General features: G+C 56.4%; 1 protein-coding gene across 3 annotated transcripts in view; it reads right to left on the bottom strand.

Moving 5' to 3' along the window:
* The window catches only part of PHF2 (PHD finger protein 2), a 361,868-nt gene extending 350,893 nt beyond the window's left edge, over positions 1-10,975 (bottom strand). For 2 of the 3 annotated variants that reach the window (XM_075321279.1, XM_075321278.1), the window contains exon 1: positions 10,648-10,973. In XM_075321279.1, the coding sequence (XP_075177394.1) occupies positions 10,648-10,745 (98 nt within the window). In that variant the 5' untranslated portion in view covers positions 10,746-10,973. Of the gene's footprint in view, positions 1-10,647 lie in introns of all 3 variants that reach the window. The other variant, XM_075321276.1, reaches the window with a different exon arrangement.
* Positions 10,976-14,117: the final 3,142 nt, after the last annotated feature.

The raw sequence follows: 14,117 nt of genomic DNA on the forward strand, positions 1-14,117 counted from the left end.
GAGCGCTGGTACTGGCGGTGCTGCCAATCATACGACACTGTATATGGGGGAGAACGCTGGTACTGGCGGTGCTGCCAATCATACGACACTGTATATGGGGCAGAACGCTGGTACTGGCGGTGCTGCCAATCACACCACACTGTATATGGGGGAGAACGCTGGTACTGGCGGTGCTGCCAATCATACGAAACTGTATATGGGGGCAGAACGCTGGTACTGGCGGTGCTGCCAATCATACGAAACTGTATATGGGGGCAGAGCGCTGGTACTGGCGGTGCTGCCAATCACACCACACTGTATATGGGGGCAGAGCGCTGGTACTGGCGGTGCTGCCAATCATACGACACTGTATATGGGGCAGAACGCTGGTACTGGCGGTGCTGCCAATCACACCACACTGTATATGGGGGAGAACGCTGGTACTGGCGGTGCTGCCAATCATACGAAACTGTATATGGGGGCAGAACGCTGGTACTGGCGGTGCTGCCAATCATACGAAACTGTATATGGGGGCAGAGCGCTGGTACTGGCGGTGCTGCCAATCACACCACACTGTATATGGGGGCAGAGCGCTGGTACTGGCGGTGCTGCCAATCATACGAAACTGTATATGGGGGCAGAACGCTGGTACTGGCGGTGCTGCCAATCATACGAAACTGTATATGGGGGCAGAGCGCTGGTACTGGCGATGCTGCCAATCACACCACACTGTATATGGGGGCAGAGCGCTGGTACTGGCGGTGCTGTCAATCACACCACACTGTATATGGGGGCAGAGCGCTGGTACTGGCGGTGCTGCCAATCATACGACATTGTATATGGGGGCAGAGCGCTGGTACTGGCGGTGCTGCCAATCACACCACACTGTATATGGGGGCAGAGCGCTGGTACTGGCGGTGCTGTCAATCACACGACACTGTATATGAAGGCTGAACGCTGGTACTGGCGGTGCTGCCAATCACACCACACTGTATATGGGGGCAGAACGCTGGTACTGGCGGTGCTGCCAATCACACGACACTGTATATGGGGGCAGAGCGCTGGTACTGGCGGTGCTGCCAATCACACCACACTGTATATGGGGGCAGAGCGCTGGTACTGGCGGTGCTGCCAATCACACCACGCTGTATATGGGGGCAGAGCGCTGGTACTGGCGGTGCTGCCAATCACACCACACTGTATATGGGGGCAGAGCGCTGGTACTGGCGGTGCTGTCAATCACACGACACTGTATATGGGGGCAGAGCGCTGGTACTGGCGGTGCTGCCAATCACACCACACTGTATATGGGGGCAGAGCGCTGGTACTGGCGGTGCTGCCAATCACACCACATTGTATATGGGGGCAGAACGCTGGTACTGGCGGTGCTGTCAATCACACCACACTGTATATGGGGGCAGAGCGCTGGTACTGGCGGTGCTGCCAATCACACGACACTGTATATGGGGGCAGAGCGCTGGTACTGGCGGTGCTGCCAATCACACGACACTGTATATGGGGGCAGAGCGCTGGTACTGGCGGTGCTGCCAATCACACGACACTGTATATGGGGGCAGAACGCTGGTACTGGCGGTGCTGTCAATCACACGACACTGTATATGGGGGCAGAGCGCTGGTACTGGCGGTGCTGCCAATCACACCACACTGTATATGGGGGCAGAGCGCTGGTACTGGCGGTGCTGCCAATCACACCACATTGTATATGGGGGCAGAACGCTGGTACTGGCGGTGCTGTCAATCACACCACACTGTATATGGGGGCAGAGCGCTGGTACTGGCGGTGCTGCCAATCACACGACACTGTATATGGGGGCAGAGCGCTGGTACTGGCGGTGCTGCCAATCACACGACACTGTATATGGGGGCAGAGCGCTGGTACTGGCGGTGCTGCCAATCACACGACACTGTATATGGGGGCAGAACGCTGGTACTGGCGGTGCTGTCAATCACATGACACTGTATATGGGGGCAGAGCGCTGGTACTGGCGGTGCTGTCAATCACACCACACTGTATATGGGGGCAGAACGCTGGTACTGGCGGTGCTGTCAATCACACCACACTGTATATGGGGGCAGAACGCTGGTACTGGCGGTGCTGTCAATCACACCACACTGTATATGGGGGCAGAACGCTGGTACTGGCGGTGCTGCCAATCACACCACACTGTATATGGGGGCAGAACGCTGGTACTGGCGGAGCTGCCAATCACACCACACTGTATATGGGGGCAGAGCGCTGGTACTGGCGGTGCTGCCAATCACTCGACACTGTATATGAGGGAGAACGCTGGTACTGGCGATGCTGCCAATCACACCACACTGTATATGGAGGCAGAGCGCTGGTACTGGCGGTGCTGCCAATCACACGACACTGTATATGGGGGCAGAGCGCTGGTACTGGCGGTGCTGCCAATCACACGACACTGTATATGGGGGCAGAGCGCTGGTACTGGCGGTGCTGCCAATCACACGACACTGTATATGGGGGCAGAGCGCTGGTACTGGCGGTGCTGCCAATCATATAACACTGTATATGGGGGCAGAGCGCTGGTACTGGCGGTGCTGCCAATCACACGACACTGTATATGGGGGCAGAACGCTGGTACTGGCAGTGCTGCCAATCACACCACACTGTATATGGGGGCAGAGCGCTGGTACTGGCGGTACTGCCAATCACACGACACTGTATATGGGGACAGAACGCTGGCTGCCAATCACACGACACTGTATATGGGGGCAGAGCGCTGGTACTGGCGGTGCTGCCAATCACACGACACTGTATATGGGGGCAGAGCGCTGGTACTGGCGGTGCTGCCAATCACACCACACTGTATATGGGGGCAGAGCGCTGGTACTGGCGGTGCTGCCAATCAAACGACACTGTATATGGGGGCAGAGCGCTGGTACTGGCGGTGCTGCCAATCACACGACACTGTATATGGGGGCAGAGCGCTGGTACTGGCGGTGCTGCCAATCACACAACACTGTATATGGGGGAGAACGCTGGTACTGGCGGTGCTGCCAATCACACGACACTGTATATGTGGGCAGAGCGCTGGTACTGGCGATGCTGCCAATCACACCACACTGTATATGGGGGCAGAGCGCTGGTACTGGCGATGCTGCCAATCACACGACACTGTATATAGGGGCAGAGCGCTGGTACTGGCGGTGCTGCCAATCACACGACACTGTATATGGGGGCAGAGCGCTGGTACTGGCGGTGCTACCAATCACACCACACTGTATATGGGGGCAGAGCGCTGGTACTGGCGGTGCTGCCAATCATACCACACTGTATATGGGGGCAGAGCGCTGGTACTGGCGGTGCTGCCAATCACACGACACTGTATATGGGGGCAGAACGCTGGTACTGGCGGTGCTGCCAATCACACGACACTGTATATGGGGGCAGAACGCTGGTACTGGCGGTGCTGCCAATCACACGACACTGTATATGGGGCAGAACGCTGGTACTGGCGGTGCTGCCAATCACACCACACTGTATATGGGGGCAGAACGCTGGTACTGGCGGTGCTGCCAATCACACCACACTGTATATGGGGGCAGAGCGCTGGTACTGGCGGTGCTGCCAATCACACGACACTGTATATGGGGGCAGAGCGCTGGTACTGGCGGTGCTGCCAATCACACAACACTGTATATGGGGGCAGAGCGCTGGTACTGGCGGTGCTGCCAATCACACGACACTGTATATGGGGGCAGAGCGCTGGTACTGGCCGTGCTGCCAATCACACCACACTGTATATGGGGGCAGAGCGCTGGTACTGGCGGTGCTGCCAATCACACAACACTGTATATGGGGGCAGAGCGCTGGTACTGGCGGTGCTGCCAATCACACGACACTGTATATGGGGGCAGAGCGCTGGTGCTGCCAATCAAACGGCACTGTATACGATACATAATGATAGGGAATATAGATTGTGAGCCCCGATGGGTACAGTGATATCTGTAAAGCGCTGCGGAATTAATGGCGTTATGTAAGTGAGTAAAATAAATAAATATACTGCGGAAAGACGATAACTTGTGTTAACCCCTTCAGCCCCTTTAATTACATTCCAGAAGGGGAAGAGTAGGAAAATCCTGAGAAGAGGACACAGTGATCATCCCCGGCTCTACTGCTCAGCAGCGTATACCACCTTCAGTATATACAGTGTGTGCACACAACGGGGAGACCTGTCAATCAACAGGAGAGGGCGGGGAAAAGCCAGATGTAAACATTGGACCGAGCATGGACCGCACCGCCCTATACCTGCCGTGTATATACAATACGGAGGATGGAGGAGCCGAGCACGGACCGCACCGCTCTATAGTGCAACCTGCTGTGTACATACAATATGGAGGAGCCGAACACGGACCACACCGCTCAATACCTGCCGTGTATATACAATATGGAGGATGCAAAAGCCTAGCATAGACAGCACCGCTCTATAGTGCAACCTGCTGTGTACATACAATATGGAGGATGGGGGAGCAGAGCACGAACCGCACTGCTCTATAGTGCAACCTGCAATATACACACAATGCGGAAGATGGAGAAACCGAGCACAGAACGCACCACTCTATAGTGCAACATGCTGTGTATATACATTACGGAGGATGCAGGAGCCGAGCAAGGACCACACCGCTCTATAGTGCAACCCGTTGTGTACATACAATATGGAGGATGGAGGAGCCAGGCACGGACCGCACTGCTCTATAGTGCACCCTGATATATACATACAATGCGGAGGATGTAGGAGCCAGGCACGGACCGCACTGCTCTATAGTGCAACATGCTGTGTATATACATTACGGAGGATGCAGGAGCCGAGCAAGGACCACACCGCTCTATAGTGCAACCCGTTGTGTACATACAATATGGAGGATGGAGGAGCCAGGCACGGACCGCACTGCTCTATAGTGCACCCTGATATATACATACAATACAGAGGATGGAGGATCCAGGCACGGACCGCACTGCTCTATAGTGCACCCTGATATATACATACAATACAGAGGATGGAGGAGCCAGGCACGGACCGCACTGCTCTATAGTGCACCCTGATATATACATACAATACAGAGGATGGAGGATCCAGGCACGGACCGCACTGCTCTATAGTGCACCCTGATATATACATACAATGCGGCGGATGGAGGAGCCAGGCACGGACCGCACTGCTCTATAGTGCACCCTGATATATACATACAGTACAGAGAATGGAGGAGCCAGGCACGGACCGCACTGCTCTATAATGCACCCTGATATATACATACAATACAGAGGATGGAGGAGCCAGGTACGGACCGCACCGCTCTATAGTGCACCCTGATATATACATACAATACAGAGGATGGAGGAGCCAAGCACGGACCGCACTGCTCTATAGTGCACCCTGATATATACATACAATACAGAGGATGGAGGAGCCAGGCACGGACCGGACCGCACCGCTCTATAGTGCACCCTGATATATACATACAATACAGAGGATGGAGGAGCCAGACACGCACCGCACTGCTCTATAGTGCACCCTGATATATACATACAATACAGAGGATGGAGGACCCAGGCACGGACCGCACTGCTCTATAGTGCACCCTGATATATACATACAATATGGAGGAGCCAGGCACGGACCACACTGCTCTATAGTGCACCCTGATATATACATACAATACAGAGGATGGAAGAGCCAGACACGCAGCGCACTGCTCTATAGTGCACCCTGATATATACATACAATACAGAGGATGGAGGAGCCAGGCACGGACCACACTGCTCTATAGTGCACCCTGATATATACATACAATACAGAGGATGGAGGAGCCAGGCACGGACCGCACTGCTCTATAGTGCACCCTGATATATACATACAATACAGGAGGATGGAGGAGCCAGACACGCACCGCACTGCTCTATAGTGCACCCTGATATATACATACAATGCGGCGGATGGAGGAGCCAGGCACGGACCGCACTGCTCTATAGTGCACCCTGATATATACATACAATACAGAGGATGGAGGAGCCAGACACGCACCGCACTGCTCTATAGTGCACCCTGATATATACATACAATACAGAGGATGGAGGAGCCAGACACGCACCGCACTGCTCTATAGTGCACCCTGATATATACATACAATACAGAGGATGGAGGAGCCAGACACGCACCGCACTGCTCTATAGTGCAACCTGATATATACATACAATACAGAGGATGGAGGAGCCAGGCACGGACCGCACTGCTCTATAGTGCACCCTGATATATACATACAATACAGAGGATGGAGGAGCCAGGCACGGACCGCACTGCTCTATAGTGCACCCTGATATATACATACAATACAGAGGATGGAGGAGCCAGGCACGGACCGCACTGCTCTATAGTGCACCCTGATATATACATACAATACAGAGGATGGAGGAGCCAGGCACGGACCGCACTGCTCTATAGTGCACCCTGATATATACATACAATACAGAGGATGGAGGAGCCAGACACGCACCGCACTGCTCTATAGTGCACCCTGATATATACATACAATACAGAGGATGGAGGAGCCAGGCACGGACCGCACAACTCTATAGTGCAACCTGAAATATACATACAATACAGAGGATGGAGGAGCCGAGCACAGACCGCACTGCTCTATAGTGCACCCTGATATATACATACAATACAGAGGATGGAGGAGCCAGGCACGGACCGCACTGCTCTATAGTGCACCCTGATATATACATACAATACAGAGGATGGAGGAGCCAGGCACGGACCGCACTGCTCTATAGTGCACCCTGATATATACATACAATACAGAGGATGGAGGAGCCAGGCACGGACCGCACTGCTCTATAGTGCACCCTGATATATACATACAATACAGAGGATGGAGGAGCCAGACACGCACCGCACTGCTCTATAGTGCACCCTGATATATACATACAATACAGAGGATGGAGGAGCCAGGCACGGACCGCACTGCTCTATAGTGCAACCTGATATATACATACATTACAGAGGATGGAGGAGCCAGGCACGGACCGCACTGCTCTATAGTGCACCCTCATATATACATACAATACAGAGGATGGAGGAGCCAGACACGCACCGCACTGCTCTATAGTGCACCCTGATATATACATACAATACAGAGGATGGAGGAGCCAGGCACGGACCGCACTGCTCTATAGTGCAACCTGAAATATACATACAATACAGAGGATGGAGGAGCCAGGCACGGACCGCACTGCTCTATAGTGCACCCTGATATATACATACAATACAGAGGATGGAGGACCCAGGCACGGACCGCACTGCTCTATAGTGCACCCTGATATATACATACAATGCGGCGGATGGAGGACCCAGGCACGGACCGCACTGCTCTATAGTGCACCCTGATATATACATACAATACAGAGGATGGAGGAGCCAGGCACGGACCGCACTGCTCTATAGTGCACCCTGATATATACATACAATACAGGAGGATGGAGGAGCCAGGCACGGACCGCACTGCTCTATAGTGCACCCTGATATATACATACAATACAGAGGATGGAGGGGCCAGGCACGGACCGCACTGCTCTATAGTGCACCCTGATATATACATACAATACAGAGGATGGAGGAGCCAGGCACGGACCGCACTGCTCTATAGTGCACCCTGATATATACATACAATACAGGAGGATGGAGGAGCCAGACACGCACCGCACTGCTCTATAGTGCACCCTGATATATACATACAATGCGGCGGATGGAGGAGCCAGACACGCACCGCACTGCTCTATAGTGCACCCTGATATATACATACAATACAGAGGATGGAGGAGCCAGACACGGACCGCACAACTCTATAGTGCAACCTGAAATATACATACAATGCGGCGGATGGAGGACCCAGGCACGGACCGCACTGCTCTATAGTGCACCCTGATATATACATACAATACAGAGGATGGAGGAGCCAGGCACGGACCGCACTGCTCTATAGTGCACCCTGATATATACATACAATACAGAGGATGGAGGAGCCAGGCACGGACCGCACTGCTCTATAGTGCACCCTAATATATACATACAATGCGGCGGATGGAGGACCCAGGCACGGACCGCACTCCTCTATAGTGCACCCTGATATATACATACAATGCGGCGGATGGAGGACCCAGGCACGGACCGCACTGCTCTATAGTGCACCCTGATATATACATACAATACAGAGGATGGAGGAGCCAGGCACGGACCGCACTGCTCTATAGTGCACCCTGATATATACATACAATACAGAGGATGGAGGAGCCAGGCACGGACCGCACTGCTCTATAGTGCACCCTAATATATACATACAATACAGAGGATGGAGGAGCCAGGCACGGATTGCACTGCTCTATAGTGCACCCTGATATATACATACAATGTGGCGGATGGAGGAGCCGAGCACGGACCGCACTGCTCTATAGTGCACCCTGATATATACATACAATACAGGAGGATGGAGGAGCCAGGCACGGACCGCACTGCTCTATAGTGCACCCTGATATATACATACAATGCGGCGGATGGAGGAGCCGGGAACGGACCGCACCGCTCTACAGTGCAACCTGCTGTGTACACACTTTGTGGAGGATGCAGGAGCCGGGCACGGACTGCACCGCTCTATACCTGCTGTGTACATACAATAACGGAGGACGGAGGAGCCGAGCATGGACCGCACCAGGCACAGTGGCGTAAAACAGAGATGATGAGAATAGTTGGCTTTTCTGTTAACAATTCAGTAATTTTAAAGCAAAAAAAAAAAAAAAGAAACAACAACAAAAGAAGCGTGAAGGAGAAATGAAGGTAAGTTTTGCCCGATGCCACCGGCCTCCCCCGGTATGGGGCCACATCGCCATAGGCAGAGCTGAACTGGAGTGGTGTATGGCGGCCTCAGTCCTCCGGGCACATCTGGTTGTCGCTGGGCTTGGTGGCCTCCTCTCCGCCAGCAGCAGAGGCAGGAAGCGGTTAATGGAGCACAAGCTGCTTATTGTTCTCCTGTCAATGAGGCGGCGGAGCGCGAGCAGCTGATCCCCGGCCGCTGCCACTACAGCCATTCACAGCGGCAACATGTCCCCCGATGGTGCCGTCCGGAGCGCCGGGCAAGCGTGCTGCCACGGAGGAGCGTCCACCGTGCACCCGCGGAGGAACCATCCGTCCGTACACCATCCGTCCACCATCCGTACACTGTCCTGCCCGTGCACCCGCAGAGGAGCCCTCCATCCGTACACTGTCCTGCCCGTGCACCCGCGGAGGAACCATCCGTCCGTACACCATCCGTCCACCCATCGTACACTGTCCTGCCCGTGCACCCGCAGAGGAGCCGTCCATCCGTACACCGTCCTGCCCGTGCACCCGCGGAGGAGCCATCCGTCCGTACACCATGCGTCCATCATCCGCTCTTCCACCCTCCGTCCACTGTCCTGCCCCATGCACTAGCCTGCTGCCACCAAGGAGCCATCCATCCGTACACCATGCGTCCACCGTCCTGCCTGTGCACCCACAGAAGAGCCATCCGTCCGTCCAACGTATATTGTCCTGCCGTACACCCGTGGAGGAGCCGTCCATCCGTACACCATGCGTCCATCATCCATTCCTCCATTGTCCGTTCTTCCACCGTCCGTCCCTCCACACAAGTTCACAGGATTTATTGATACATTGTAATCCCCGAGATAATCTATAGGACGGCGATTTATATCCATTCCTGACGGATCGGGACGGACGGTAACAATCCAATTATTATCCATCATTTGCTGTCGCGACTCTGGCCACGATATAAAGTCACAGAGGAGGCAGCACACAATGTAACAAGTCCGGAGAACCCAGAAAAAGAGACAATGTAACAAGCGACAAAAGGAGCCGGCAGTGCGGCAGAGACAAGCGGCAGAGACAGGAGCGATGGAGGCGGCAGAGACAGGAGCGATGGAGGCGGCAGAGACAGGAGCGATGGAGGCGGCAGAGACAGGAGCGATGGAGGCGGCAGAGACAGGAGCGATGGAGGCGGCAGAGACAAGCGGCAGAGGCAGGAGCGATGGAGGCGGCAGAGGCAGGAGCGATGGAGGCGGCAGAGGCAGGAGCGATGGAGGCGGCAGAGGCAGGAGCGATGGAGGCGGCAGAGGCAGGAGCGATGGAGGCGGCAGAGGCAGGAGCGATGGAGGCGGCAGAGGCAGGAGCGATGGAGGCGGCAGAGGCAGGAGCGATGGAGGCGGCAGAGACAAGCGGCAGAGGCAGGAGCGATGGAGGCGGCAGAGGCAGGAGCGATGGAGGCGGCAGAGGCAGGAGCGATGGAGGCGGCAGAGGCAGGAGCGATGGAGGCGGCAGAGCAGCGATCACCGCCAGCAGGACACCGCGCGACATTCTCCAGCACACACACGGTTAATGCCTCCTTCTGCTCCGCCAAGGCTTATGTCGCGATGAGAGGCCGCACATCGCGCCCAGGCGGCGGAGCATGTCGGTGTGTCGCGACATCCAGGGCGCCGCTGTCACCGCGCTCCCCCCGCCCGCCCGGGACAAGTCCGGCAGCACAAAAGACAGAGCCGCGGTCCGCCCGGACCCCCGCCCGCCCCCCGCCGGGCACAGGCCCTCACCCGCCTCCTACCTGCCGTGGAACCAGTCCTTGCAGGCGTCGCACTCGATCATGAAGCGGGTCACGTCGTAGGGCAGGCGGCAGACGCAGTACACAGGCACCGTCGCCATGTTAGATCCCGGCTCACAACAACACTCCCAGGGAGGGACGGACAGGACACCGGGGAGGAAGGAGGCGGCGGCGGAGAGGCGGGAGGACGGGCCGCCCCCGGGACTCCGCTCCGGACACAATGCGGGCAAAAATGCGGGAAACTTTCCGTGAGCTCCGCCGAGCTCCTCCCGGATCCGAGCGAGAGGCGGCGGCTGAGCGGGAGCGGAGCGGGGCTGAGGCTTTGTCTGTGTGCCCCCTGGTGACGGCTCCGCGGCCGGAGAGGAGCGACTGAGGGCTGTGTACTGGGGGCATGCAACCGGGCACCGAGTGTACAGCTGTATACTGGGGGGGATGCAACCGGGCACCGAGTGTACAGCTGTGTATATACCACCCGGGCACCGAGTGTACAGCTGTATACTGGGGGCATGCAACCGGGCACCGAGTGTACAGCTGTGTATATACCACCCGGGCACCGAGTGTACAGCTGTATACTGGGGGCATGCAACCGGGCACCGAGTGTACAGCTGTGTATATACCACCCGGGCACCGAGTGTACAGCTGTATACTGGGGGCATGCAACCGGGCACCGAGTGTACAGCTGTATACTGGGGGCATGCAACCGGGCACCGAGTGTACAGCTGTGTACTGGGGGTATGCAACCGGGCACCGAGTGTACAGCTGTGTATATACCACCCGGGCACCGAGTGTACAGCTGTATACTGGGGGCATGCAACCGGGCACCGAGTGTACAGCTGTGTACTGGGGGCATGCAACCGGGCACCGAGTGTACAGCTGTGTACTGGGGGCATGCACCCGGGCACCGAGTGTACAGCTGTGTACTGGGGGCATGCAACCGGGCACCGAGTGTACAGCTGTGTACTGGGGGCATGCAACCGGGCACCGAGTGTACAGCTGTGTACTGGGGGCATGCAACCGGGCACCGAGTGTACAGCTGTGTATATACCACCCGGGCACCGAGTGTACAGCTGTGTACTGGGGGCATGCAACCGGGCACCGAGTGTACAGCTGTGTACTGGGGGCATGCAACCGGGCACCGAGTGTACAGCTGTGTACTGGGGGCATGCAACCGGGCACCGAGTGTACAGCTGTGTACTGGGGGCATGCAACCGGGCACCGAGTGTACAGCTGTGTACTGGGGGCATGCAACCGGGCACCGAGTGTACAGCTGTATACTGGGGGCATGCAACCGGGCACCGAGTGTACAGCTGTGTACTGGGGGCATGCAACCGGGCACCGAGTGTACAGCTGTGTACTGGGGGCATGCAACCGGGCACCGAGTGTACAGCTGTGTACTGGGGGCATGCAACCGGGCACCGAGTGTACAGCTGTATACTGGGGGCATGCAACCGGGCACCGAGTGTACAGCTGTATACTGGGGGCATGCAACCGGGCACCGAGTGTACAGCTGTATACTGGGGGCATGCAACCGGGCACCGAGTGTACAGCTGTATACTGGGGGCATGCAACCGGGCACCGAGTGTACAGCTGTATACTGGGAGCATGCAACCGGGCACCGAGTGTACAGCTGTATACTGGGGGCATGCAACCGGGCACCGAGTGTACAGCTGTGTACTGGGGGCATGCAACCGGGCACCGAGTGTACAGCTGTGTACTGGGGGCATGCAACCGGGCACCGAGTGTACAGCTGTGTACTGGGTATATACAACCGGGCACCGAGTGTACAGCTGTGTACTGGGAGCATGCAACCGGGCACCGAGTGTACAGCTGTGTACTGGGTATATACAACCGGGCACCGAGTGTACAGCTGTATACTGGGGGGATGCAACCGGGCACCGAGTGTACAGCTGTGTACTGGGGGCATGCAACCGGGCACCGAGTGTACAGCTGTATACTGGGGGCATGCAACCGGGCACCGAGTGTACAGCTGTATACTGGGGGCATGCAACCGGGCACCGAGTGTACAGCTGTGTACTGGGTATATACAACCGGGCACCGAGTGTACAGCTGTATACTGGGGGGATGCAACCGGGCACCGAGTGTACAGCTGTATACTGGGGGCATGCAACCGGGCACCGAGTGTACAGCTGTATACTGGGGGCATGCAACCGGGCACCGAGTGTACAGCTGTATACTGGGGGCATGCAACCGGGCACCGAGTGTACAGCTGTGTACTGGGGGCATGCAACCGGGCACCGAGTGTACAGCTGTGTACTGGGTATATACAACCGGGCACCGAGTGTACAGCTGTGTATATACCACCCGGGGACCGAGTGTACAGCTGTGTATATACCACCCGGGGACCGAGTGTACAGCTGTGTATATACCACCCGGGGACCGAGTGTACAGCTGTGTATATACCACCCGGGCACCGAGTGTACAGCTGTGTACTGGGTATATACAACCGGGCACCGAGTGTACAGCTGTATACTGGGGGGATGCAACCGGGCACCGAGTGTACAGCTGTATACTGGGGGCATGCAACCGGGCACCGAGTGTACAGCTGTATACTGGGGGCATGCAACCGGGCACCGAGTGTACAGCTGTATACTGGGGGCATGCAACCGGGCACCGAGTGTACAGCTGTATACTGGGGGGATGCAACCGGGCACCGAGTGTACAGCTGTATACTGGGGGCATGCAACCGGGCACCGAGTGTACAGCTGTATACTGGGGGCATGCAACCGGGCACCGAGTGTACAGCTGTGTACTGGGTATATACAACCGGGCACCGAGTGTACAGCTGTATACTGGGGGGATGCAACCGGGCACCGAGTGTACAGCTGTATACTGGGTATATACAACCGGGCACCGAGTGTACAGCTGTGTACTGGGGGCATGCAACCGGGCACCGAGTGTACAGCTGTGTATATACCACCCGGGCACCGAGTGTACAGCTGTGTACTGGGTATATACAACCGGGCACCGAGTGTACAGCTGTATACTGGGGGGATGCAACCAGGCACCGAGTGTACAGCTGTATACTGGGGGCATGCAACCGGGCACCGAGTGTATAGCTGTATACTGGGGGCATGCAACCGGGCACCGAGTGTACAGCTGTATACTGGGGGCATGCAACCGGGCACCGAGTGTACAGCTGTATACTGGGGGGATGCAACCGGGCACCGAGTGTACAGCTGTATACTGGGGGGATGCAACCGGGCACCGAGTGTACAGCTTTATACTGGGGGCATGCAACCGGGCACCGAGTGTACAGCTGTATACTGGGGGCATGCAACCGGGCACCGAGTGTACAGCTGTGTACTGGGTATATACAACCGGGCACCGAGTGTACAGCTGTGTACTGGGGGGATGCAACCGGGCACCGAGTGTACAGCTGTATACTGGGTATATACAACCGGGCACCGAGTGTACAGCTGTGTACTGGGGGCATGCAACCGGGCACCGAGTGT

The sequence above is a fragment of the Anomaloglossus baeobatrachus genome, chromosome 8 (genome assembly GCF_048569485.1).
Source record: "Anomaloglossus baeobatrachus isolate aAnoBae1 chromosome 8, aAnoBae1.hap1, whole genome shotgun sequence".
In the NCBI taxonomy this organism is placed as follows: domain Eukaryota; kingdom Metazoa; phylum Chordata; class Amphibia; order Anura; family Aromobatidae; genus Anomaloglossus; species Anomaloglossus baeobatrachus.